General features: G+C 43.8%; 1 protein-coding gene across 1 annotated transcript in view; it reads right to left on the reverse strand.

Moving 5' to 3' along the window:
- The window catches only part of LOC120983868 (stromal cell-derived factor 2-like), a 30,594-nt gene extending 16,511 nt beyond the window's left edge, over positions 1-14,083 (reverse strand). The window contains exons 1-2 of the mRNA XM_040413256.1: positions 13,997-14,083; positions 6,157-6,390 (exon numbers count right to left, since the gene is read on the reverse strand). Coding sequence (XP_040269190.1) covers positions 6,157-6,390; positions 13,997-14,083 — 321 coding nt within the window. The remainder of the gene's footprint in view (positions 1-6,156; positions 6,391-13,996) is intronic.
- Between the last annotated feature and the right edge of the window lie 13,516 nt (positions 14,084-27,599).

The following is a 27,599-nucleotide window of genomic DNA, read 5'->3' on the forward strand; positions in this document are numbered from 1 at the left end:
TGCAACAATTTTTTACTTGACACATAGGGCCTTATAATTTATTTATTTTTTTTATTTGGGGGAAAAAAACTGTACAAAACATTTTTTTAAAGTATTTTCAAACTATAGCTCTTTATTCTTTAAATATGAAAAAATTGACACCAAAATAAATTACTCTAATTAGTTCCCTATTTTGTGTCAGTTGTTTTGTTATCTAATAATATGTATGGTTTCACGTGAATAGGGCGATAATTGTGACCGTTTTGGTTGGTGTGGGTGTTTTGTCTTCTATGTATTTTATTATTTTTTTGTGTTTTTAACCTAATTTTTAATATATTTCTGCTACTAAATATATCCCCCAAAAGGTAATAAAAAGACCTTTGGGGGGACACTGACACTTTGTTAATTTTTCACTTTTTCCTTTTATTTGTATTTTATTATATTTTTTTTTATAACTGGTTTATTACTTTTTTTTTTTTTTTATACACTGCTCAAAAAAATAAAGGGAACACAAAAATAACACATCCTAGATCTGAATTAATTAAATATTCTTCTGAAATACTTTGTTCTTTACATAGTTGAATGTGCTGACAACAAAATCACACAAAGATTAAAAAATGGAAATCAAATTTTTCAACCCATGGAGGTCTGGATTTGGAGTCACACTCAAAATTAAAGTGGAAAAACACACTACAGGCTGATCCAACTTTGATGTAATGTCCTTAAAACAAGTCAAAATGAGGCTCAGTAGTGTGTGTGGCCTCCACGTGCCTGTATGACCTCCCTACAACGCCTGTGCATGCTCCTGATGAGGTGGCGGACGATCTCCTGAGGGATCTCCTCCCAGACCTGGACTAAAGCATCTGCCAACTCCTGGACAGTCTGTGGTGCAACGTGACGTTGGTGGATAGAGCGTGACATGATGTCCCAGATGTGCTCAATTGGATTCAGGTCTGGGGAACGGGCAGGCCAGTCCATAGCATCAATGCCTTCGTCTTGCAGGAACTGCTGACACACTCCAGCCACATGAGGTCTAGCATTGTCTTGCATTAGGAGGAACCCAGGGCCAACCGCACCAGCATATGGTCTCACAAGGGGTCTGAGGATCTCATCTCGGTACCTAATGGCAGTCAGACTACCTCTGGCGAGCACATGGAGGGCTGTGCGGCCCTCCAAAGAAATGCCACCCCACACCATTACTGACCCAATGCCAAACCGGTCATGCTGGAGGATGTTGCAGGCAGCAGAACATTCTCCACAGCGTCTCAAGACTCTGTCACGTCTGTCACATGTGCTCAGTGTTAACCTGCTTTCATGTGTGAAGAGCACAGGGCGCCAGTGGCGAATTTGCCAATCTTGGTGTTCTCTGCAAATGCCAAACATCCTGCATGGTGTTGGGCTGTAAGCACAACCCCCACCTGTGGACGTCGGCCCTCATATCACCTTCATGGAGTCTGTTTCTGACCGTTTGAGCAGACACATGCACATTTGTGGCCTGCTGGAGGTCATTTTGCAGGGCTCTGGCAGTGCTCCTCCTGTTCCTCCTTGCACAAAGGCGGAGGTAGCGGTCCTGCTGCTGGGTTGTTGCCCTCCTACGGCCTCCTCCACGTCTCCTGATGTACTGGCCTGTCTCCTGGTAGCGCCTCCATGCTCTGGACACTACGCTGACAGACACAGCAAACCTTCTTGCCACAGCTCGCATTGATGTGCCATCCTGGATAAGCTGCACTACCTGAGCCACTTGTGTGGGTTGTAGACTCCGTCTCATGCTACCACTAGAGTGAAAGCACCGCCAGCATTCAAAAGTGACCAAAACATCAGCCAGGAAGCATAGGAACTGAGAAGTGGACTGTGGTCACCACCTGCAGAACCACTCCTTTATTGGGGGTGTCTTGCTAATTGCCTATAATTTCCACCTGTTGTCTATCCCATTTGCACAACAGCATGTGAAATTGATTGTCACTCAGTGTTGCTTCCTAAGTGGACAGTTTGATTTCACAGAAGTGTGATTGACTTGGAGTTACATTGTGTTGTTTAAGTGTTCCCTTTATTTTTTTGAGCAGTGTATATTTTTGCCACATAATACCGTATTTTTCACCCCATAAGACGCACCCCCCCCCCCCCAAAAGTGGGGAGAAAAGCCCCTGCATCTTATGGGGCGAATACTAATGAAGAGCTTCCATTATGGAAGCGCTCATTAGTACCGGAGGACCGGGAAGCGGTGTAGTCTCTGTACTCACCGCTTCCTGGTCCTCAGCTGTCGGCTGTGCAGGGATGCGCACAGAGTGAGTGCGCTCTGTGATCTCACGCTGTGCGCAGCCTTCACAGCACAGCTGACAGCAGGAGGAAGTGGATCGAATTTTAAAGTTTTCTGTGGCATGGGGGCTCATATGGGAGCTACTAAGAGGCATGGGGGCACATATGGTGGCTGCACATAGGCATGGGGGCTGCTAAGAGGAATGGGGGCTCATATAGGGGCTGATGAGAGGCAATGGGGGCTAATGAGAGGCAATGCAGCTCTTATCTGAGGTCTGATTGGGGGTCATTCACATTGGGGTCTGATCTGAGGTCTTATTAACATTGGGGGTCTGATAGGGGCTGTGAGCTGAGGTCTGATTAATATTGAGGTTCTGACTGCTGGTCTGACCTGAGGGTTAATGAAAAATATTTTTTTCTTATTGTTCTCCTTTAAAAAAATATGGGTATGTCCTCCAAGGGGTCATAAAAAGACTGTTGGGGGACAATGAACTGCCTTACCAAACACGGCAGGTGGCAGTCCGGACATCGTTGGGGCACATCAGTGACATCCCTCTTCACCAATAAGAGAGCCTTTGTGATTTATCCAGCCCCAAGCATGGCCTGCCTTACTGTATCACCCAGGACATAGTACATTTGTTTATCTATTTTTTTATCTATGATGTTATTTACAACTATTATCCTCCTCTAACCGACCCCCTGATGAACCGTGGTGGGGAAATGCGTCGGGGTTAAAATTGACATCATTATTTGTGTGAAATTTCTAACGTGCAGGGTTGTACAGGGCCAGACAGGGCAGGCACGGGGACAGGGAGATCCCACCATCATCCCTGGGCAAAGGGTTAACCTAGGGCGGGTACAGGGAGAGAATCATCCCCAGCACCCATCAAAAGTGCCCTAACCTTCCCCCAAAACCTATACCTATCACTAATGTCACAAGTGCCCTTGTGGAATTTGCACTATTTACATCTTATTAATTTCACCTATTCACGGTGGTAGCTGGGCGACATCATGTCCTGATATTTTTCGGTCACCCAGTTATCACAGGGTGATGTGTTTTGCTTTTTAATTGAACCAATAAAAGTTACATTTTAAAGGGTCCAAACCTCTAGGCTAATATTGGGGGACAATGAACACTATTATTTTGCACTTTTTTTTATTTTACTTGTAGTTTATTATTTTTTTTTAAATGTTTTAAATAGTTTTCTATAATTTTTTTTATTTTTATATACGTATATATTTTTGCAACACAAAATGTCCCCCAATGGATCATAAAAATGTTCTTTTATTTATTTTTTTTAAATAATTTTTTAACATTTTTTTTTTTATATATATATTTTTTCCACATAATTTGTCCCCAAGAGGTCACTGAAAGACCTTTAGGAGACAATAGGAGATTTTTTTGCACTAGTTCCACTGTAACTGGTACATCCAAAGGAGCCCAAGTTACAGGGAAACCAACCTGCTTCGTACAAGACAGAGCTGAGCAGGGTCTCCTGACCCTCCAGGCTCTGCTCTCCTCTGCCTAAAGCCGGGTCCATCCTGCATAGTCCACCGCTCACCTATCTGAGGAGAAGGCAGAAGCGCTGATACACTGCTTCTGCCTTCTCCTTGGCTCGCCTACTGTCACGACAGCCGTGAACAGACCTGCTCCTGTTACAGTGCGGGAGCAGAAGCTGTAATGCTGTCTCGTGTGACGCTCATGGCAGAAACATAGCTGATCACACGATCATCTGTGTTTCTGTCCAGGAGGATGGGGGCGGCAAACCTTGGCTCTGGGGGCCGCATGCGGCCCGCCGGCTGTGCACCCCTGCCATAGACAGTCTACAGGTTTTAAAGGACAACTAACCTTTTATATAACTTTTTTAAACAATTCTAAATAGCATATCATTAATTTCTGTAATACAATTTATTTTCTTTACTGTTTTATGATAAAATAGGCCTCCGAAATTTAGGCTGCTATAGCTCTTTCAAATCTGTACACTGCTGACATGTATGCCGTGTATGGAGTCCACAAAACTGCATGCACAGTGAGCTCTGTACTGGCAGGAGTGCACATAGCTGCTCTGCCTGTGTCTGATCCTCACAGCTAAAACCTGGCATAACATATAGGCCTCATGCACACGACCGTTCCGTTTTTTGCTGTACGCAAAACACGGAAGCCGCCCGTGTGCCTTCCGCAATTTGCGGAACGGAACAGGCGGCCCATTGTAAAAATGCCTATTCTTGTCTGCAAAACAGACACGAATAGAACATGTTATATTTTTTTTGCGTGGCCACGGAACGGAGCAACGGATGCGGACAGCACACAGAGTGCTGTCCGCATCTTTGGCGGCCCCATTGCAGTGAATGGGTCCGCACCCAAGCCGCAAATACTGCGGCTTGGATGCGGACCAAAACAACGGTTGTGTGCATGAGGCATAAGGTGCAGGTGTCCCGGAACCATGTACTAAGCAGTGCTTTTAGCCGAGTGGACCGGGCACAGGCAGGGGCTCTGCATAGAACACTGCTGCTCCTGCCTGAGCCCGCTCTGCTCAGCTAAAGCCTGGTATAGCACATCGATTCAGGAGACCTCGCACCTACGAGCTATGCCAGGCTTTAGCGGAGCAGAGCGGGCACAGGCAGAAGTAGCAATGTGTGCCCCTATGCCTGCAGTTACAGAGGAAGCTGTACATCGCGTATACATGTCAGCAATGTACAGATTCCGGAGCGCTATAGACACTCTGAACTTTAGGGGCCAATTTGGTCATTAAAAGAGTGAAATAAACACAGTATCATATTTTTCGAACTATAAGACGAAAAAAAGTGAGGGAAAATGGCAGTGTTTCTTATAGTCCAAATGATAATGAACACTTCCATTATGGATGCAAAGGGCACAGGGATCTATAAGGGAAGCGCAGCATTGGCTTTACTCACCACTCCTCTGCACTGTGTCCTGACTGCTTACAGCAGGCGCACACTATAACCTGATGCTGTGTGATGTCACGTCATAGTGCAGCACTGGGCTTGGAAGACGACTAGGGAGCGGCGAGTGCAGGACGAGGCTCCGGTCTGGAGCAGAAGAGGTAAGTTTTGCTTGTTTTTGGTCTGATGGTGCTTGGGGGTTTGATCTGAAGAGGAATGGGGGTCTAATACAGAGGTCGGAGGAATAATGGAAAATATATTATAGCCCGAAAAATATGGTATATTACAGAAGTGCCCTCCGCACTCTCTGAGGGATACATGCGGCAGCCAATGGCTGCACAAATCTGCTGATTATCCATCAATTTTACCCGCAAAATTCTGTGGTCAATGGCTGTTACATATGAGCAGTGTTTTGGCTGCACGCAGATGTCGCACTGTGGTTTACATCCGAAAATTATGTTTATGTGACTGAGAAGTTTTGTGAACATTGAAAGGAGATTACAGGAAGGTGAGGAAGAAGATACGTTCCCCAGATAAACAGTACGATCTTTTCCAAGATTTTAGGAGTGCTCTTGGATTTTTCAATACTACATTCTTGGGAGCCACATCTGTGATTAAATATCACACTAATATTACTTGCTTTGGGACCAATATGAAAAATTAAATTTAAGGTGATCGGAACTAGATTTGTTTTTTCTTTTCCTGTGTAAAAATCCATGTTTGTCTGCCGCCCACTGCTTTGTTGCAACTCCCTGGCTCTATTCACTGGACTTCTGGTCCCTGTCTGTCCAATTTCCGCATGGATCGTGTCACGTGCTCCATTGCAGCCAATGATTGGCCTCAGCGGTAATGTGTCCCCAAGATGCACATCATGTGACAGGACATGCTTCTTTGGGACATGACACCGCTGAGGCCAGTCACTGGCTGCAGTGGAGCACATGACCTAATCCGTGCAGAAGCTGACAGAAAAATGGAAAAAAATTAATTTATATAATTTTTTGTTATCATGGAACCCACCTGGTTTCCTGATAATGGAGATGTGAAGTGATGGCTGTGTAGATTTCGTCCTGTATTGACATGTGTTAGACGGATAGAGTGTCCACATTTAACCAATGTTCCTCTTTCACAAACAGTCGACGTCTTCCCACGGATTCGCCAGTAACTGTTACCATCGTCTGCGGCCGTAACTCCAGTCACCGACTGCTGCCCACTGCCTGGGGTGAGGAGATAAGGAACAATCACTTTGGACACCTAAAGCTTTTAGATGTAGAATAAAAAGGAGACAAAAACTGCGCCAGAAATGCGTTTCATGTGGTTCGGGCGTCGGAGGAATCTTTACTTGTTAGTTAGTTCAAGGTTCCTTACGTTGAGTCAGGGGTGATGTCAATTACCGTCTCTGCGGTTATGTCCGTAACTATGCGTGTTGATCAGCTGATATTTCCGATATGATGAGGTGTCTTTTTCAATATAAGGATCCCAACCGCTATACGCGTTTCAAAGTCTCTGACCTCTTCATCAGTAGCTACGGTAATTGACATCACCCCTGACTCAACGTAAGGAACCTTGAACTAACTAACCAGTAAAGATTCCTCCGACGCCCGAACCACATGGAACGCTAGTAAGACGCAGGACGCCAGCTACACGTGGGGCGCACAGTAATAAGTTGTGAGCAGGTTCCAACTACCACGGGCTGATACGTACAAGCCGGACTTCAAATAGTGAGTACAATTGAACATTTACACTCACGGATATACCGCATAAGACTGTGAACTGTTCTTACCAATAATATAATATACGATTGAGACTCTGAAGCGCTAGGAACATAGGTTCAGCGTTTATAAGGACACATGAGAATTTTTATATAAATTTTTAAATATGTTTTAGAGATATTGGATATATATCTGAAGTCATCAATTCCAACAAACCGCGATATTTCACAACAGACCGAGATATTTTGTATTTTATATATTTTATATACTGTCTATTTCTATTCTATTTATTGTAGGTATGTTATATTGTTATGAATTAATGACTATCTAATAAATAAGTTACAATAAATCAGACCTGATGTATAGCAACAGATATTGAGTGCCCACTATAAAACATATTTATAATTCTTAACCCCCTATTGTGGTCAGGGTGAACCACACTTTAGTTAGAGCACCTACCCTAGCAATCAGAAGGGTGAGCCACTATAAATCTATACTATTTATCTAGCTTTCCATGTATGACTGTGAATATAGAGATAGCGGGCATAGTTTCTTATTTTTTGGAGGATTTAAACGGAAGTATAAAAAGGTATACAAATGCATACCTACCAAGTGTATGCCAACAGTACAGTTTTGGCATACGTTTGGCTGTTAGTCTATGGGCACCTCTGCATAAACACATCCTTGGGCTCATGCACACGACCTTGCCCATATTGTGGCCCGCAAATAGTGGGTCCACAATATATGGGCACCGGCCGTGTGAAGATACAGTGAGATGCAGGATGGAGGCACAGATCAGAAGCCCACGGAAACACTGTGCAGTGCTTCCGTAGGTTTTCTGTCCGCGCCTCTACACTGCAAAAAAGTGAATAGGTGCGCATCCGCAGATGGCGGGCACATGGTGCCGTCTGCAGCACAGGCATGGCCAGCAGGCGGTTGTATGCATGAGCCCTTAGTGACAGGTATTTGGGCAAACAAATGTTTGGCATGTCTGGGAGCAGCTTATTCCCCTCTTCCATATGAAGTAAACATGTGTTATGGAATATAATGGACACTTGCTTGTCACTTACAAAATAGTGTCTGTCCGAGAGACAACCCCCAGTATGCATTCTATGATTGAAACTATTTGCAGCAAAGACTTGAAACTGTCAGGAATTCTATCATACATATGCCTTAGGCTTCTTTTACACTACCGTATGGCTATTTGCGGTCCGTTTTTCACGGATCCGTTGTTCCGTTTATTGTTTCCGTTGTGTTTCCGTTTCAGTTCAGTTTTTCTGTTCCGTTTTTCCGTATGGCATATACAGTATACAGTAATTACATAGAGCAAATTAGGCTGGGCATAACATTTTCAATAGATGGTTCCGCAAAAAACTGAACGGATACGGAAGACATACGGATGCATTTCCGTATGCATTCTGTTTTTTTTGCGGACCCATTGACTTTAATAGAGCCACGGAACATGATTTGCGGACAAATATAGGACATGTTCTATCTTTGCACGGAACGGAGATACGGAAACACTGAAACGGAATGTATACGGAGTACATTCCGTTTTTTTTGCGGACCCATTGAATTGAATGGTTCCGTATACGGACCGTATACGGAACGTAAAAAACGGCCCGCAAAACGGAAAAAAAACCGTAGTGTGAAAGAGGCCTTAAACTTATTTCCTGTTTACATTCCTTCTTGCTAAAAGACCAATCATGTGAGCCCACTCCTCCCACTAATATGGAAGGTATATAATGTGAAGCCCCCACCTAATAAATTAGAGTTATGCTTTGACCTTATCTAGAGTGTCAGTGTTATTTCTCTCGCCATGCATGCATGTATCTATTTATCTAATTTGGAGCAGTGTATCAACCTACCTGACCATTGATCAGAACCAGAACATTTTGGCGCCCGACGTGTGGGGCTCGAAGGTTGGACCCCCCTGATCTCCGTACCCCCGGAGAACAGACATAGTAGGGGCGCACCACCGGACACCGGGATCGCTACCCGTGATATGAGGTAAGAAAACTGAGTAATCTTGTCTATACTGTGTCCCCTGGTGTAGCCTCTTGTCATCTGTCTGAGGAAGGGGTGCGGTAGCAGTTGGGGTGCCTTTGAGGGCACGCAAGTAAGAACCCCACAGTAATTGATGAGATTTTGATACACTGTGTTTTATGTGTTGCGTTGCTCTGATTTCGTTATGACCTTGAGCACCTGTGTATAAACTACCGAGTTACAAGGAAGCCTACCTTATTAGCCTACATCGCGGTACAGCCAGAGGCATCCTCCTTTGTGCTTCAAGCTTTCAGGAATATCTGTCCTGCTCAATCTATCTCCTACAGTTCCTGGCCGAATTGGGCTGCAAAGTATCTCAAACAAAACTCCAATTGTGTTTACCCAAGGTAGTCTTTCTTGGACACTGTATTGCCCAAGGTAGTAAACTGCCGACCCTGGTTCCCCAATGCCTCAGTACTGATGCAGCCCCTATATTACTGTATTCCCCGAAATGCAACCTCTCCGTTCCAGTTAACATGGGAGACAAATGAGTCCTTTGACAAGTTGAAGACAGCAATTGCAACCGCTCCGGTCCTTGGGATTCCTAACTACAGCCTTCCCTTCAGGCTATATGTCATCAAGGTCACGCTACTGGAGTTCTTACCCAAACTCACCAAACACCTCACTGCATAACGCCACCTCCGGCTGCAGTGTAGTCTGTCCCTGCCAGATAATGTCACCATTCAGAAATGTCACATACTGTACTTAACCCTGCTACACTCCTTCCTCTTCCAAGGGGGGAGTATACTAGAGATTCAGGAGATGCTTCTGAAGATTTTATTGATCTGCATGCTGAAGAAGATCTTCAGGAGGAAGAATTTTGGACCTCAAATGACTCTCTTTGCCAGGAACAGGATCATGATTGCATCACAATGATGGAAGCTGAAGTAGGGACACCACCATCGGTCCAAGACACTCCTCTGACAAAGGAGTATGTCACCCTTAGGTGATACAAGACAGATAGCGCTGGAGTGTGTGGTCAAGACAACTGGTCCCATAAACAATACTAGCCTGGTATAATGCTGATAATGTTAGCAATGGTGTGGTACAATATTAGTAGTAGTATTGTTGTAATAGTGTATGTTAATTATCCTTTGGGTGGAAAGTCAAGCAGGAGTAAAACTGAAAACTGACATAGGTTATGGCAGCAGTGTCACTACCTTATTATTCATCCGATGTCGGTTCCTCAGTTGGTGGTTTGTCGGTTCCTCAGTTGGTGGTTTGATCTACGATTCTTCTGCTGGTCCTGTTGTTGCAAGATTCTTCTGCTGGTCCTGTTCCTTTAAGACACGGCGTCCTCCTGGCTCACCTCCTAGCAGCAGCGCGGCCCCGGCCGGAAGCACGTGCAGCGTGAGGGAGCTTGTTGTTCTGTTGCCCGGGAAACCGTTGGTGGTGACGTCACCGCTTTGAGTACAGGAGCCTCCGTAGGACAAAAGACTACCTACGCGTTTCAGAGCCTATCGGGCTCCTTCGTCAGGGTTAGTCTGTTAGCTGTACCTAGGAGGATTTAAGTAGCTCCCTGGGTTCCCATGGCAACAGGTAAACATAGGTTTTACAGCGGAGGAGGTGTCAGTCTGTTTCAATAGGGTTAACCGTTTGTGTACCGTTTTGTTGCTGGTTTTGATCCTACAGTTTATTCATTTGGGTATATGTAAATAGGGTCGGGTGATGATAAATCAGTGAGGTCAAGGGGAAGGGGGCGTGGCTGTAGTATGTTGGTTTTATTACATACCATTAATTATAGAAAGCACATGATTTGATTGCTCTGGGCTATTAGTTATTGAAATGCAAATAATTCTATTTCTTGGTTTAATCCTATTGGAGCCAAGCTGTTGAATCTGAATATCCACTTGCTCTCTGTTCTAGACATGATTTTAATGTAGTCACCACCCCTCTTATCTTCCTTAACTTTCTCTATCCCCCCAAATTTTGATCCTGAGAATTTCCCCTGATGGAATTCAGTATAATGGCGCGACAAAGGGTGATTTTCTGATTTTTTATTGATATTGTTAATGTGTTCCCTTATTCTCACCCTGAGTTCTCTTTTGGTTCGTCCTATATATATTTTGTCGCAGGGGCACTTGATGTAATAGACGACTCCTTTAGTGTGACAGGTGATGTAGTCCTGTATTGTATATTTGCCTATTTACATATACCCAAATGAATAAACTGTAGGATCAAAACCAGCAACAAAACGGTACACAAACGGTTAACCCTATTGAAACAGACTGACACCTCCTCCGCTGTAAAACCTATGTTTACCTGTTGCCATGGGAACCCAGGGAGCTACTTAAATCCTCCTAGGTACAGCTAACAGACTAACCCTGACGAAGGAGCCCGATAGGCTCTGAAACGCGTAGGTAGTCTTTTGTCCTACGGAGGCTCCTGTACTCAAAGCGGTGACGTCACCACCAACGGTTTCCCGGGCAACAGAACAACAAGCTCCCTCACGCTGCACGTGCTTCCGGCCGGGGCCGCGCTGCTGCTAGGAGGTGAGCCAGGAGGACGCCGTGTCTTAAAGGAACAGGACCAGCAGAAGAATCTTGCAACAACAGGACCAGCAGAAGAATCGTAGATCAAACCACCAACTGAGGAACAGACAAACCACCAACTGAGGAACCGACATCGGATGAATAATAAGGTAGTGACACTGCTGCCATAACCTATGTCAGTTTTCAGTTTTACTCCTGCTTGACTTTCCACCCAAAGGATAATTAACATACACTATTACAACAATACTACTACTAATATTGTACCACACCATTGCTAACATTATCAGCATTATACCAGGCTAGTATTGTTTATGGGACCAGTTGTCTTGACCACACACTCCAGCGCTATCTGTCTTGTATCACCTAAGGGTGACATACTCCTCTCTCATTACTTTATTCTGAGGAGAACAATAGCTCCTCACTAAACAGTAAGCAGCGGGATCTCCCCATCCAGGTAGATCTGTCTGGTCAAATAACAGGAGCGCAGGGGGAGCACCTTTTTCCTTTCTTTTCACTCCTCTGACAAACCCTTCTTTGTGGACGGCTCAAGGTACGTCGATGACAAAGGGAAATCCCATACAGGCATGGTAGTCACTAGTGAGCATGAAGTGCTGTGTGCAAAACAATTGCGCCCAGACCAGTCAGCACAGGAGGCTGAACTCATTGCCCTCACCGAAGCCTTCCCTTATGGCAAAAGATTCCACCGCTAATATCTACATGGATTCCAGATATGCCTTTGGAGTGGTTCATGACTTTGGACTAATATGGAAGGCATGGGATTAGATCACAGCCGCAGGAACCCCAATCAAAAATGCCTCAGCAGTAGCGGCTCTAATGGCAGCAGTACTCCTGCCCACGCAAGTGGCAGTGATCAAGGTAAAGGCCCATACACATACCTGAGGCCAGAGGAAATGCCCTAGCTGATCAAACCGCGAAGAGAGCAGCAATGGAAGAGGAAGGATCCCAGACAGAACAGATGCTGACAGTACAAGAAGATCTGGAGCAAGAGGAAGTCACATGGGACCTACTAAAACAAATGTAGAAACAGGCCACTCCCAGGGAAAAGGAAACCTGGTTGAAAGAGTCAGCCCTCGAAGACTAATCCGGACTCAGGGAAAGAGAGTATGCCTACCCAGAACTCTCTATACCCTAATAGCCTCAATAGCTCAAGGACCCACCCACCAATCCAAAACCATCATGAAAGAGCTAATTGATAAAATATGGGTGGCCCCAGGGATCACCCCCGTCCTGGTGAGACATACTCAAGCGTGCCCCATCTGCGCAGAGTGTAATCCAGGTAGAACCGAGCCCAAAGGCCTTATATCTTTTTCAGAGGATACAAATCGACCATATCCAGATACCAATGTGCCAAGGGTTTCAATATGTGCTGGTAGTGATAGACTTGTTTTCTGGGTGGCCAGAAGCCTACCCCGTCCGAAATCAGACAGCAACTACTACTGCTAAAAAACTGATGCAGGAGCTTGTCTGTAGGTTCGGAGTACCTGAGGTCATTGATGGTGTTCAGGGCGCAGCATTCACTGCCAGATTAGCCCAAGAAGTCTGGGAAATGGTAGGGTCGCACCTGGCGTATAACACCCCCTACAGGCCCCAAAGCAGCGGCAAAGTTGAAATATTGAACGGGGTGTTGAAGTAAAAAATGTTGAAGATGACCAGGGAGACAGGGCTCAATTGGGTTCAGTGCTTGCCTATAGCACTCTTTTAAGTTAGGCACACACCAAGGCCTCCACACAAACTGACACCATACAAGATCCTATTTGTGACAGGGCCAAGGATGGGACAGTATTTCCTGCAAAAGTTGCAAATGCATTATGAATATGTTGCCAAATATGTGATAGCTCTGAGTAAACAATTGTCTAACATACATGCACAAGTTTTCTCTTCCATTCCAGATCCTAACTCCCTAGAAGGAAGCCACACTCTGAAACCCGGAGAGTGGGTGGTGGTCAAAAAGCATATCAGAAGCACCCTTGAACCACGATATGAGGGACCTTACCAGGTGCTGCTGACCACCCCAACTTCTGTAAAACTCGAGGGGAGACCTAACTGGATCCACGCATCACATTGCAAAAGAATACGAGTGCCAGCTCCAGATATCAAGGGAAACACCGCTGAATCTGCATGATGCCTGTTGCAAGTTATCGCTCTGCTACTTTTTGTCTACACCTACACGGTCACATATACACAGAATCTTCCAAAGACAGGAGGACAAGTGGCCATCACCCAACAAAAATAGAAGGATGGCTACATATTGACCACTTTCTGGTTTAATTCCTCCAGCACTCACGTGGCTACCTTCAAATTCGATTACTGCAGTCTAGTATTGTGCCCAATGCCAGTATGGCAATGTAGCATATACCAAACGGGCAGCCATAGATCTACATACATCTGTGTCACTGATAACTAGTATGGGGAACAGTGTAACTCATGGGGAGCAGTTAGGTGGAACACGGGTGACCCATGGGGATACAGACCTCAGAGTGCCCGAGACAAAAAAGACAAAATAGGTAAATCCTTGCTTACCCGCATGACGCTGTTTAAGAGTGGAAGATGCCACCCAAGTGGACAAACAGGCTCCAACATGCCACTTACCCTCACAATAGAAAACCCCAGCCCCAATGAGGCAGGGACATACCTTATAGGCACCTGGATGGGGGCAACTGCTGGGGACATGGGCATGTTCCACCTCAAAGACCTACATAATCTCACAAAGATAGAGAAGGGTCCATCCAAACCCTACACTACCTCCCTTAGGCAGATGACAGTAATAGCAGACCCCACCTTTGAAGATACTATGGCCGCCAATACAGGATTTTCTGACACTAACCTGTGGTTAGAATGGATGAAATACAATGCTGACACACACAATAAGACGAACTGTTACATATGCAAGGGGGGGGGGGCACGCCCACACCTAGGCACAGTGCCCTTGCATCTGCCTCCTGAGACTGAAAGCTGCTTCCTCAGCCTATACACCAACACTAGTGTGAATGACTCTGCCTGTGAAAAGTGGAAGAGAAAATACCCCCTGGTAGTAAAAAAACCCAAACCAGGTGAAGGCATAACCATATATCCCGGTAACTACACCTGTTACTTTAACCGTGGCAGTCAGAAATTCTTGGGCAACTTCACAAAGGGGTACTGCTTATCCTACAGCAACCTGTCCACTGAAACACATAATCAGAGGGTATCTTTGGGGGACATCTATTGGATCTGTGGAGACGGAAAAATAAGAACTAGGTTAGAAGGCAATTGGTCCAGTGAATGCGCCCTAGCAAAAGCCATAATGCCCCTTCACATACTAGAAGATGACCCCACCGTTAGAGGGTATACTCAAAAAACCTATTTAGGGAGGTCAAAAAGGGAGGCCTCCCCACAGGGGAGCTTTGACCCACATGTGTATAGACGCAATAGGAGTCCCAAGGGGGGTCCCCAACGTGTTTAAGGCCAGAGATCAGGTGGCAGCTGGATTTGAATCCCTACTCCCAATAGTGACAATCAACAAGAACGTCAACTGGATAAACTACATATATTATAATCAGCAAAGATTTGTAAACTACACCTGTGATGCCCTAAAAGGAATTGCAGAACAGTTAGAGGCTACTTCAGATGTGGCCTTTCAGAACAGGATGGCCCTTGATATGATCCTAGCTGAGACTGGGGGAGTTTGTAAAATGATTGGGGAAACTTGCTGCACCTACATCCCAGATAACACTGGCCCCAAAGGGAAGGTAACTGAAGCAATAACCTCTCAGAGGAATTAAAACGCAACTCAGGGATAACAGACCCATGGGATGAGTACTTTGGAAGGTTCAAAAACTGGAAATCCTTCCTCACCCAGATAGGTATGGTGATAGTCTTGATGCTAGTATTAATGTCAGTAGTGTTATGTTGCATTGTACCCTGTGTCTGAAAAATATGTGAAAATATTGTGACCTCAACTACTGAACAGCCTATCATGCTGCTATATGGTGAAGAAGAAATGGAAACCAAAAAATTCAACACAGTTCCCCCACCAATTACGATGTCGTACCGAGATAGGGAAAGATGAATCCCAGGGTACTATCATAAGTCCGATTAACCGGGAGTCTGACCAAAAGGGGTAGGTTGTCGCCACTGTGGGTGAAGAGGATTGCGAATGGTATTCCCAAGGGTTCACTAGGCAGGGAAAGTTCTACAATCAAGAATCCAAGGGGGGACTGTTGTGGAATATAATTGACACTTGCTTGTCACTTACAAAATGGTGTCTGTCCGAGAGACAACCCCCAGTATGCATTCTATGATTGAAACTATTTGCAGCTAAGACTTGAAATGGTCAGGAATTCCTCTGAGTCTAGCAAATAGCATTTATTAAGTAGAGAAAGTTACTACAAGGCACTTACTAATGTATTGTGAATGTCCAAATTCCCTCCTTTGCTGGCCGGATTCATTTTTTCTTCACATTATACACTACTCGAATCCAGTGGTTACAACCACCCTGCAATTTAGCAGTGGTGGTCGTGCTTGCACACTATAGGAAAATGCTCCAGCCTATTGCACTAACAAATCCTCCTGAATTATTTTAAAGCAGTGTATAAGTCCATATGTCCCCCAGTGTGTGGTGGAGGAAAGCTTTGCTTTAGTGGGCCCCAAATAAATGGAGTACTCCGTACTTCTGGAACCCTTAATCTGGCCCTACCTCCATATGAAATGGCATTTGCCGGCTCCATCCTGATTCGGAAACCATTCTTCTACTAAACATCTTATGTCCCGCACTCTCCTTTGATATACTTTTAAGTGTGAAAAAATATCATGTAAAACAGGCGGCTGGTCAATGATTCTGCTCCACTCAAATGAGTTCAAAACTTAGTGGAGGACTAAGGAGCATACTGAACCAATGAGGATATGGAGTAATTTGAAACATAGCTTTTACTAGTTCCAAAAATAAAATAAATGAGGCTCAAACGATTAACCATAAATTGGTAATAAGGAAAAAATGTAAATCTTACCATCCTGGATCTTTCTGTCCGTAAATAATAATATCTTGGCGGGACGCTGTGATTGTTACATAGGGACAATAAGTATCTTACCCTTAAAAAACACTGTGTAAGTAGGGAAGGGGCTATATGTCCCTGCCTCACAAACACAGAGCACCCGCCCCATGGGAATAAAGTGAGGGCTTTTTAGGGATACGGCCACTGAAGGGACAGATTCCGGACGAGGTCACCCCTATCGGAGCGGGTGCTCTGTGTTTGTGACGCAAGATTTGCAGGATAATTACTACCCCTTTGGACTTGGAAAGAAAGAATCAGCAACACACGCCAGAGGTGGTAAGAATTTATTTTTTTTCCTTATCACCAATTTATGGTTAATCGTTTGAGCCTCATTTATTTTATTTTTGGAACTAATAAAAGATATGTTTTAAATTACTCCATATCCTCATTGGTTCAGTATATTGTATGGTTTTGAGGAGATTTTGCTGTTGTAATACTTACCAGCTTGAGTGATAACATGAAGACTAAGGAGCAGCATAGCACTGGCAGGGCCGGATTTGCATTAAAAAATCAACTCTGGCACAAAAAAAAAAAAAAAAAATACCAGCCCTTGTCCCCCTCCCCCAAGATATAGTGTAAAAATAAATGCCTACAACCTCAATCTCTGGCTTTATATTAGGAGTAATTTGGATAGGAGAGCGTCAGGGGTGGATTGACCATAGACCTTACAGGGAAATTTCCTGGTGGACCGATGCCCAGAGGGCCAGCCATTGGAAGTTTTTGGGGATGCATTTTGTGCTTCTGGCAGTATTTTGTGATGGACTGTGGTATTTGGCTCTGTTGGGGTGATGGTCCTGCCTATTAACTAGTGAGGAGCCTGAGGACCAATCAGATTCAAGCATATGTGATGATATCACAGAAGCTAGTGACATCACCAAGTTCTGAGTCTAGGAAAACCACTGGCTGACTTTACCTTGGCCAAATTAACTGTGAATACACAGAGAGACAGATTGGCTTTTGCTTTTGCTGAGCAAATCTTTTCTTTGCATCATGGAGATCAAGGGTTTGGCATTCTTGCCTATCTTCTTGTCCATATGGATGCTATTAGGTCTCTGTTCCACGACCACCATTACTGTCATCTTAGGCCATTCAAAATATCCATACATCAGGTAAGAGGGGACGGGGGCCAGATTCCTGACTGTGTAGTATAATTATTAGTATTACTGCGGTTTCATTCCTGGGAGGGTATTATTACATTAGAATTACTATTAGTGGATTATTAATAAGCTCCATCTTATTGTTCATGTGGGAAATATCACAATGACTATAAGTCTATAGAACATCAATGTGTCCACTATAAATGTCATAATAATAATAATGGTGGTGATGATAGTAATAATTATTCATTTCTTAACAAGTTTTACCCAGTTCCTCTGCTTCTCCGCAGGGACTATATCACTGGGTGTACTGGGGAAGTAATAGATATATAGCAGGGCAGGTAAAAGTGCATAAATTCTCCTCTGCTCTTGATGAGACATTTCCGACTCATGTCCTAGTAACTTCCAATATTTTGCTTTATTTCACAGTAACACGGGAGAAGAGTTCCCCGAATCGGTGGTCTTCACAGTCGTCTTCATGGTTATATCCATTGTAGGTAAGTGGATGCAGCTTCCTATAGGGAGACTACATGATGAAGATCTCAGTGACTCCAGATCTATGATCACTATCCAGCACTGAGCGGTGGCCATCACTAGAGATTGTAATCATCATTGACTCCTGAAGGTTATTGCAAGTGTTTATAGAAATGACCTATGGAAATCTCTGACTGATAACATGTATTGTCTATTTCAGGAGCTGGCATCGCTTCCGTCAAATACAGGTTCATGATCATTCATTCTGAGCCATCAGAGAAGCGACATATCATCGGCCAGAGAATCCTCTATGCCATGGGATGGCTTGCGTGTATTGGGACAGCCTTGACCGGCGTATTTTCGGTTAGTCAGATTTTATATAAAGTATAAATACACAGAGGAATCAGAACAATTACATGTAGAGGGGTCAATGCTTGGGCCCGGTGTTACATATATACTGGGCTGGGGCCCCATTTAGTGTTTGTTCCAGAGAAAACATAGGGGCGGAATTTCTATTTGAAAATGTGCATTTTGCACCAAAAAACTGGTGTCCATGTGTAGCATCACATTTGCCAAGTGTTTTACACACTTTGCTAAGCTTTTTATGCCTTTTCCGATAAGGAGGAGTGTCGCCTAAAGGAAAGGGGTGCGGCCTAAATGCATCTTCATGTGCGACAAAACGCACCAAAATCTTGACAATTTTTTTGTTGTAAAACTATAAAGTATAAGATACATTTCTGTCCTGAATCTGGGTCCATACACCAGAATAGTAAATTTGTCTAATAACAAGACTGTAATTCGTATTCTTAGTGTAAATTGTGACACTATTAGTAAATCTCCCCCATAGTGTCTGATGCTCAGTGGCATAGTGCCGAATGAAGCATACATTACCATGATACCCCCTGGTAACTATCCTTAGGTATTACTGCCCCTGTGTAATTGCACTCCACCTGCGGACTCTGCTCTTCTGCATTCTCAGATCTCCATAACGAGCTCATTGTGACATTTATATCTCTCTCTACATTCTAGTTGAAGACCAATCCCCTCGTCCACAGGATCAGCGCAGGAGTGGCATTTTTCAGTTTTGCCATTTACAACCTGTGTCAATCTGTATGCCTGTACAAGAGATCCCTCAGCAGTCGTTGCATGTGCCACATTAGACTGGCATCAACCTTGGTGACCATTGTGGCACTGCTAATCTGTATCCTTTTATAGCTGGCTGGTACAATTATTTGTGTAGATATATTTGCATTTTAAGTTATTAAGAAATACAAGTTACATTTTAATAACATTTTGGTTTGTCCTAAGCGGGAGTTTTTTGGCGTTTTGGCCTTAGTATGTCTATATTGATTTCCCTAAGACCTTCCAAGTGGATAACAATATACGTCTTAATGTTGTGTGCTGGATACACTGGTGATTATCTGCTTCCAGTGACTTCATTGCAGCATAGATGAGACATGACAATATAGAAAACACAATATTAATAGACTTCTGTTACTTCTCCTTAACATCTCCTTCCAGTTGCTGTAGGTTTGGGCAGCTTCTTCCTTCTATGTACCACTGATAGCTGTAAAGAGGTGAGTTTATGTCTCTATTTGCCATCTTAAGTAACCACATGTGTCCTATGTAATAGTGATATAGAAACTCTTGGTGGATATGTGATCCTCCCACCCAACTCCATACCAGAACCACTGGTGAGTACTGCTGGGCACTAATATCTTCTATTCCATCCCTCTCTCTTCTGCAGATCTTCTCTATAACAGGCCTGGTGGGTGAGTGGACGGGATTCTTCGGCTTGACAGTTTACCCTGTCATGAATTATACAGATTTCCAGGTGAGTAGTTTATACATGAAGGTCTCATGCACCCAGTAAGCTTTTTAATGATAATATATTGAAGAAAGCCATTTCATGATAAATGACCCTTTTCTTTTATTCTCAGTGTTTGTCATTAGAGTTGTCCCGAGAAGGCATCTCCATCGTTCTGAGGAAAAAGACCCAGGACCCTGAAAACCCCCAATAAAATCTAAGGTTAAGAACCAGGGGCGGAGTGCCAGGAAGACAACTAAAACCATCTGGACATTGCTGGATTTAATACCGAACATGGCATTTACCGGACTTTCCGCAGTTAGATATATATTTTATCTGCTGCATCAAGAGACAGATTCCAGGCTTGGTCTCTGTTCTCACCACTGGACATGGCATTTACCGGACTTTCCGCAGTCAGATATATATTTTATCTGCTGCATCAAGAGACAGATTCCAGGCTTGGTCTCTGTTCTCACCATTGGACATGGCAATTACCGGACTTTCCGCAGTTAGATATATATTATATCTGCTGCATCAAGAGACAGATTCCAGGCTTGGTCTCTGTTCTCGCTACTGGATATGACACTTACCGGACTTTCCGCAGTCAGATGTATATTTAATCTGCTGCATCAAGAGACAGATTCCGGGCTCGGTCTCTGTTCTCAATTCTGGACATGGCATTTACCTGATTGTCCAGAGCTACTTCACATAAAATGTTGACTTTTTACCCCTTTGCCCAGGGGAGGGGCAGTCCTTCAGCCATGGCTCCCTAGAGGTTTCCTCCACTGGGGGTTTTTCCTCTCCTGAGTGTTGAAGGACGACTCTTTGTGAGTTAGGGGTTTTCCATCAACAGGGCCATTTCAAAATTTCTGCCCTTTTAATAAATAAAAGTCACCAGATGAGGTAGCAAACAATGTGTCCGTGTCTCTTTATCATTCATTGTAGGCAACTTATTATAACTAATATTAGATAATAGAGGATGGGAAACTTCTTGGTGGTGACCAGACCAATCTCTGGAAGTGACATAAATAGTGTGGTAATGGCAAGGATAGATTTTTCTATATAAGTAAACAGCATGTAAGCAGTGGTTGTCATTTTATGGGCATTATAAATGACATCTTTTTGGAAAAAAGGTACAAAACACAGAAGACATGCAAATATTCCAATCACAAGTCATCTCTGTTTTGGACCCACTCCTGTTTTCAATTGGCCTTAGCAATACTGATCAATTACTGACCAAATGCTGGAAAAATAAACAGTGACGTCAACACAAACTTACTGCTGACATTCTCTCCACTCTGTCATGGGGGCCATACTTGTATCAGCGTGTAACAGAACTGGTTCTCTAGCAATCTATATGGAATCAGCAGACGGTGTAAAAAGATAGGGCTCTTTCACCCTATAGTAGAATCTTGGGCCACTGTAGGTTAAGTCCTTGACATGTAAGGCTGATTCTAAGTGTGAACTGATTCTAAGTGTGACGCCTGTCAACGGCCTGTCATACGAATGCACAATAATTGTTTCACTACCACAGCGGACTAGCTATGAATGTTTCTGCAATGCACAGTGATGTACACCCATATACACGCACCCTGCAGCCGGCAAATAGCTGATTTTTAACGCGCTTCATCACTAATTAATTCTAATTGAATTTGTTGGAAAAATTCAAGGAAGCGTCCGAATCAAATTTTTGAAAACTTCACTCATCTCTAGTAAAAACATATACATGGATAATTTAATATGACCTATTCTAAGGGAGCATTCACACGACCGTATCCATTTTGCAGACCTCAAATTGTAGATCCGCAAAACATGAATACCAGCCTTGTGCATTCCGCATTTGTGGATCAGCACGTCTTGCCCTTTGTTGGAAATGCTTATTCTTGTCTGCTAAACGGATAAGAATAGGACATGCTCTATTTTTATTTAATTTTTTTTACAGGGCCCACTGTAATGAATGGGTCCCCATCTGATCCGCAAAAAATGCTGATCTGATGTGGACCGAAAATACGGTCGTGTGAATGCTCTTTCGGTGTTTCAATGGAGCCTCATGGTTACTTCTGCTGTTTGCAATATCTCTTTTGTTAAGCTTTACTTTTTGCATATTTTTGCTCTGTGACAGCATATGTGCTTTATTCTTGCGTGTGACATCACAGTTCATATACTTTGTGCCGCATTTTTTGTATTGGCACACATAAGAGGATATTTTTGTACTGTAATGGGATTGAGCTGCAAAAAGGCCATGTGACCAATGGATATGATATCAAAAGAGGAGGACGAGGCTGAGATTCTGGAAGTAAGACTCCTACAGATCACATATTGATGACTTTAAAGCTATTTTTAATTTTGGTGCTGTATTTCTGTAGTGAGCTTGGTTCTGGCACTGTATTTGACTTATAGGCTTAATTCTGGTGCTGCATTTATGTAGTGAACTTGGTTATGGTGTAGTATTTGTGTTATGAGCTTTGTTCTAGTGCTGTATCTACATTCTGTGCTTAGTTTCAGCATTGTAATTATGTAGTTCTAGCACTGCATTTGTGCAGGGCTGTGGAGTCGGTAGATAAATGCTCTGACTCCAACTCCGACTCCTCAGTTTTTGGTACTTCCGACTCAGATTCCCAGACGACTCTGTATTTAATATGCGAATGTATTTTATACATTCCTTGAAGGAAAGAAAGGCAACATACATGTCATTACCACAGAACTACTGGCTAGGAAGCTGCTGCCTTCTCCTTTGTGCTCATCTTCTGCTGAAGATCGGGCTGTGGGGGTATCCAGGACGGGGCAGGGGAAGGGGCATTTATTGTAAAACATGTTTTCCCTAGTAGAATCCCATAGTCATGTTTAAAGTTTAAGCTAACAATCTGAGTTTACAAGGTTTTATAGCCTTAGCTGAATGACAGCAGTTTTTCAAATGGTTTACAGCTTCAGTCTGAACTATTGACTATCCATTCCCTTCACTTATACAAGTGTCTAGTCCTGCAAAAAACATATTTACTTAACCAGTTATCAGTGAGAGGCTAGGTTAACCATGGGCGTTGCGTTCCCTGTAACAGCGGAACACAACACAATGCAAAGTATAAGTATTGCCGCTCCTTAACTGTGCGTTGCGTGCCATATAGTGAAGCATATGAAAAGCATGCTTCTTCATGGTCACTTAACGTGTTCGTTTTGTGGTAACGTGACGCACTGCATGCATTGGCCTTTATTCTTACAGTAGAGAGGTACCGTATTTTTCACAAAAGTGGGGGGAAAATAGCAGTGCGTTTTATGAGGCGATTGCTGCGACCGTCCGGTGAATAGGCTGAGAGGGAGGAGGGGCTGGGGGCCGGCATCTGTTTCTGTAATGGCAGCGGGGCCCGGTGCAGTCACTGTATTCTACTACACCGGGCCCCGCTCACTGTAGTATACAGTAATCATATCTAACTTGTGGGTATTGTTAAAGTATTCCAATCATCTTAAATCTAGCGCTGTACTACTTACTACTAACTTCTTGGCAGTCAGGTGGCTGGGTGGGTGCTCGTAGCGTAGCTCACTTTATTAATAAAGCAGGCACCGGGCCTCGCTGCCATTACAGAAACAGATGCCGACCCCATTCACTACACAGGGACACTGTTATGGGGGGGGGGGATCTGTGGATGACACAAGATAAGACGCTATATATGTGTCATCCACAGATGCCCCCACAATGATCCCCCATAACAGTGCCATCCACAGACCACCATTAGTTCAAAACCCACCAAAAGCACACGTTTTGGTTCAAAATATTTTTTTTCTTATTTTCCTCCTCAAAAACCTAGGTGCGTCTTATAGGGCGAAAAATACCGTAATTAATTATAACTTTTTGTGAATTGGGACATTTAAACTTGCTTTTTTTATTTTTTATTCCAATTTAAATCTAGTAGGAGTCGGAGTATTTTTTGCCGACTGACTCCAGGTACCCAATATTGCCTCCGACTCCTCGACTCCACAGCCCTGCATTTGTGTGCTAAATATGCATCTGATGCTGTACTTTGATCTGAAAATACGGTCGTGTGAATGCTCTTTCGGTGTTTCAATGGAGCCTCATGGTTACTTCTGCTGTTTGCAATATCTCTTTTGTTAAGCTTTACTTTTTGCATATTTTTGCTCTGTGACAGCATATGTGCTTTATTCTTGCGTGTGACATCACAGTTCATATACTTTGTGCCGCATTTTTTGTATTGGCACACATAAGAGGATATTTTTGTACTGTAATGGGATTGAGCTGCAAAAAGGCCATGTGACCAATGGATATGATATCAAAAGAGGAGGACGAGGCTGAGATTCTGGAAGTAAGACTCCTACAGATCACATATTGATGACTTTAAAGCTATTTTTAATTTTGGTGCTGTATTTCTGTAGTGAGCTTGGTTCTGGCACTGTATTTGACTTATAGGCTTAATTCTGGTGCTGCATTTATGTAGTGAACTTGGTTATGGTGTAGTATTTGTGTTATGAGCTTTGTTCTAGTGCTGTATCTACATTCTGTGCTTAGTTTCAGCATTGTAATTATGTAGTTCTAGCACTGCATTTGTGCAGGGCTGTGGAGTCGGTAGATAAATGCTCTGACTCCAACTCCGACTCCTCAGTTTTTGGTACTTCCGACTCAGATTCCCAGACGACTCTGTATTTAATATGCAAATGTATTTTATACATTCCTTGAAGGAAAGAAAGGCAACATACATGTCATTACCACAGAACTACTGGCTAGGAAGCTGCTGCCTTCTCCTTTGTGCTCATCTTCTGCTGAAGATCGGGCTGTGGGGGTATCCAGGACGGGGCAGGGGAAGGGGCATTTATTGTAAAACATGTTTTCCCTAGTAGAATCCCATAGTCATGTTTAAAGTTTAAGCTAACAATCTGAGTTTACAAGGTTTTATAGCCTTAGCTGAATGACAGCAGTTTTTCAAATGGTTTACAGCTTCAGTCTGAACTATTGACTATCCATTCCCTTCACTTATACAAGTGTCTAGTCCTGCAAAAAACATATTTACTTAACCAGTTATCAGTGAGAGGCTAGGTTAACCATGGGCGTTGCGTTCCCTGTAACAGCAGAACACAACACAATGCAAAGTATAAGTATTGCCGCTCCTTAACTGTGCGTTGCGTGCCATATAGTGAAGCATATGAAAAGCATGCTTCTTCATGGTCACTTAACGTGTTCGTTTTGTGGTAACGTGACGCACTGCATGCATTGGCCTTTATTCTTACAGTAGAGAGGTACCGTATTTTTCACAAAAGTGGGGGGAAAATAGCAGTGCGTTTTATGAGGCGATTGCTGCGACCGTCCGGTGAATAGGCTGAGAGGGAGGAGGGGCTGGGGGCCGGCATCTGTTTCTGTAATGGCAGCGGGGCCCGGTGCAGTCACTGTATTCTACTACACCGGGCCTCGCTCACTGTAGTATACAGTAATCATATCTAACTTGTGGGTATTGTTAAAGTATTCCAATCATCTTAAATCTAGCGCTGTACTACTTACTACTAACTTCTTGGCAGTCAGGTGGCTGGGTGGGTGCTCGTAGCGTAGCTCACTTTATTAATAAAGCAGGCACCGGGCCTCGCTGCCATTACAGAAACAGATGCCGACCCCATTCACTACACAGGGACACTGTTATGGGGGGGGGGGATCTGTGGATGACACAAGATAAGACGCTATATATGTGTCATCCACAGATGCCCCCACAATGATCCCCCATAACAGTGCCATCCACAGACCACCATTAGTTCAAAGCCCACCAAAAGCACACGTTTTGGTTCAAAATATTTTTTTTCTTATTTTCCTCCTCAAAAACCTAGGTGCGTCTTATAGGGCGAAAAATACCGTAATTAATTATAACTTTTTGTGAATTGGGACATTTAACCCCTTAAGGACACATGACGTATGGGTACGGCATGTTTCCCGAGTCCTTAAGGACACATGACGTACCGGTACGTCATGTGTTGTTCCGATCACTGCCGCCCGGCCGGCTGTGATCGGAACAAGGTGCCTGCTCAAATCATTGAGCAGGCACCTCGGCTAAATGCGCGGGGGGGTCCCGTGACCCCCCCATGTCCGCGATCGCAACAAACCGCAGGTCAATTCAGACCTGCGGTTTGTTGCGCTTTCTGCTGTTTCTGATCGCTGCGGTCCCTGACCGCGGCGATCAGAAACTTTAGTGTGCCAAAAATATATTTTTATCACCCCCCCCTGCACCTCTGAATGATTTTAGCCCGGTGGGAGGTGCAGGGGGGGTGTTGCGGGCGGTGGGGGCGGTGCGGGAGGCGGGCGGCAGGCGGGATCGCGATCCCCCGCCCGCCTCCCATTGAATAATCGTTGGTGTAGAGTGGGTATACCAGGGTGCCAGCACATTGCTGGCACCCTGGTATAAACGGCTGACATCGGTGATGCGATGTCAGCCGTTTAACCCTTTCCATACAGCGGTCCGTACGGACCGCTGTATGGAAAAAGTTAACAGTAAGAGGGAGCTCCCTCCCTCTCCGATCGGGGGGCTGCTGTGCCTTTGCAGCCCCCCGATGGAGAGGGAGAGAGCTCCCAGACAGCCCCCCGCCAGATCCCATCCTTACCCTTCCCCGTCTGCGCAGTTCTGAGCAGACGGGGAAGGTTCCCATGGCAACAGGACGCCTCTCAGGCGTCCTGCTGTCCATGGTGCTGAACAGATCTGTGCTGAAAGCATAGATCTGTTCAGTGTAAGTAAAATACAGTACAGAACAATATATATTGTACTGTACTGTATTATACAGACATCAGACCCACTGGATCTTCAAGAACCAAGTGGATCTGGGTAAAAAAAAAAGTGAAAAAAAGTGAAAAAAAAGTAAAAATCAAAAAACACATTTATCACTGATTAAAAATTAAAAAAATAACATTCCCTACCCATGTTTGGTATCGCCGCGTCCGTAACGACCTGATCTATAAAACGGTCATGTTACTTTACCCGAACGGTGAACGCCATAAAAATAAAAAATAAAAAACTATGATGAAATTGAAATTTTGCTCACCTTACTTCCCAAAAAAAGGTAATAAAAGTGATCAAAAAAGTCGCATGTACGCCAAAATTGTAGCAATCAAACCGTCATCTCATCCCGCAAAAAATGAGACCCTACTTAAGATAATCACCCAAAAACTGAAAAAACTATGGCTCTTAGACTATGGAGACACTAAAACATAATTTTTTTTGTTTCAAAAATGAAATCATTGTGTAAAACTTACATAAATAAAAAAAAAGTACACATATTAGGTATTGCCGCGTCCGTATCGACCGACTCTATAAAAATATCACATGACCTAACCCCTCAGGTGACCACCGTAAAAAAAAAAAAAAAAAAACTGTGTAAAAAAAGCAATTTTTTGTCATCTTACATCACAAAAAGTGTAATAGCAAGCGATCAAAAAGTCATATGCACCCCAAAATAGTGCCAATCAAACCGTCATCTCCTCCCGCAAAAAATGAGACCCTACTTAAGATAATCGCCCAAAAACTGAAAAAACTATGACTCTTAGACTATGGAGACACTAAAACTTTTTTTTGTTTTAAAAATGAAATCATTGGGTAAAACTTACATAAATTAAAAAAATGTAATACATATTAGGTATCGCCGCGTCCGTGACAACCTGCTCTATGAAATTACCACATGATCTAACCTGTCAGATGAATGTTGTAAATAACAAAAAAAAAAAACGGTGCCAAAAAAGCTAATTCTTGTTACCTTGCCGCACAAAAAGTGTAATATAGAGCAACCAAAAATCATATGTACCCTAAACT

Source organism: Bufo bufo, unplaced genomic scaffold, assembly GCF_905171765.1.
Source record: "Bufo bufo unplaced genomic scaffold, aBufBuf1.1, whole genome shotgun sequence".
Classification (NCBI taxonomy): Eukaryota; Metazoa; Chordata; class Amphibia; order Anura; family Bufonidae; genus Bufo; species Bufo bufo.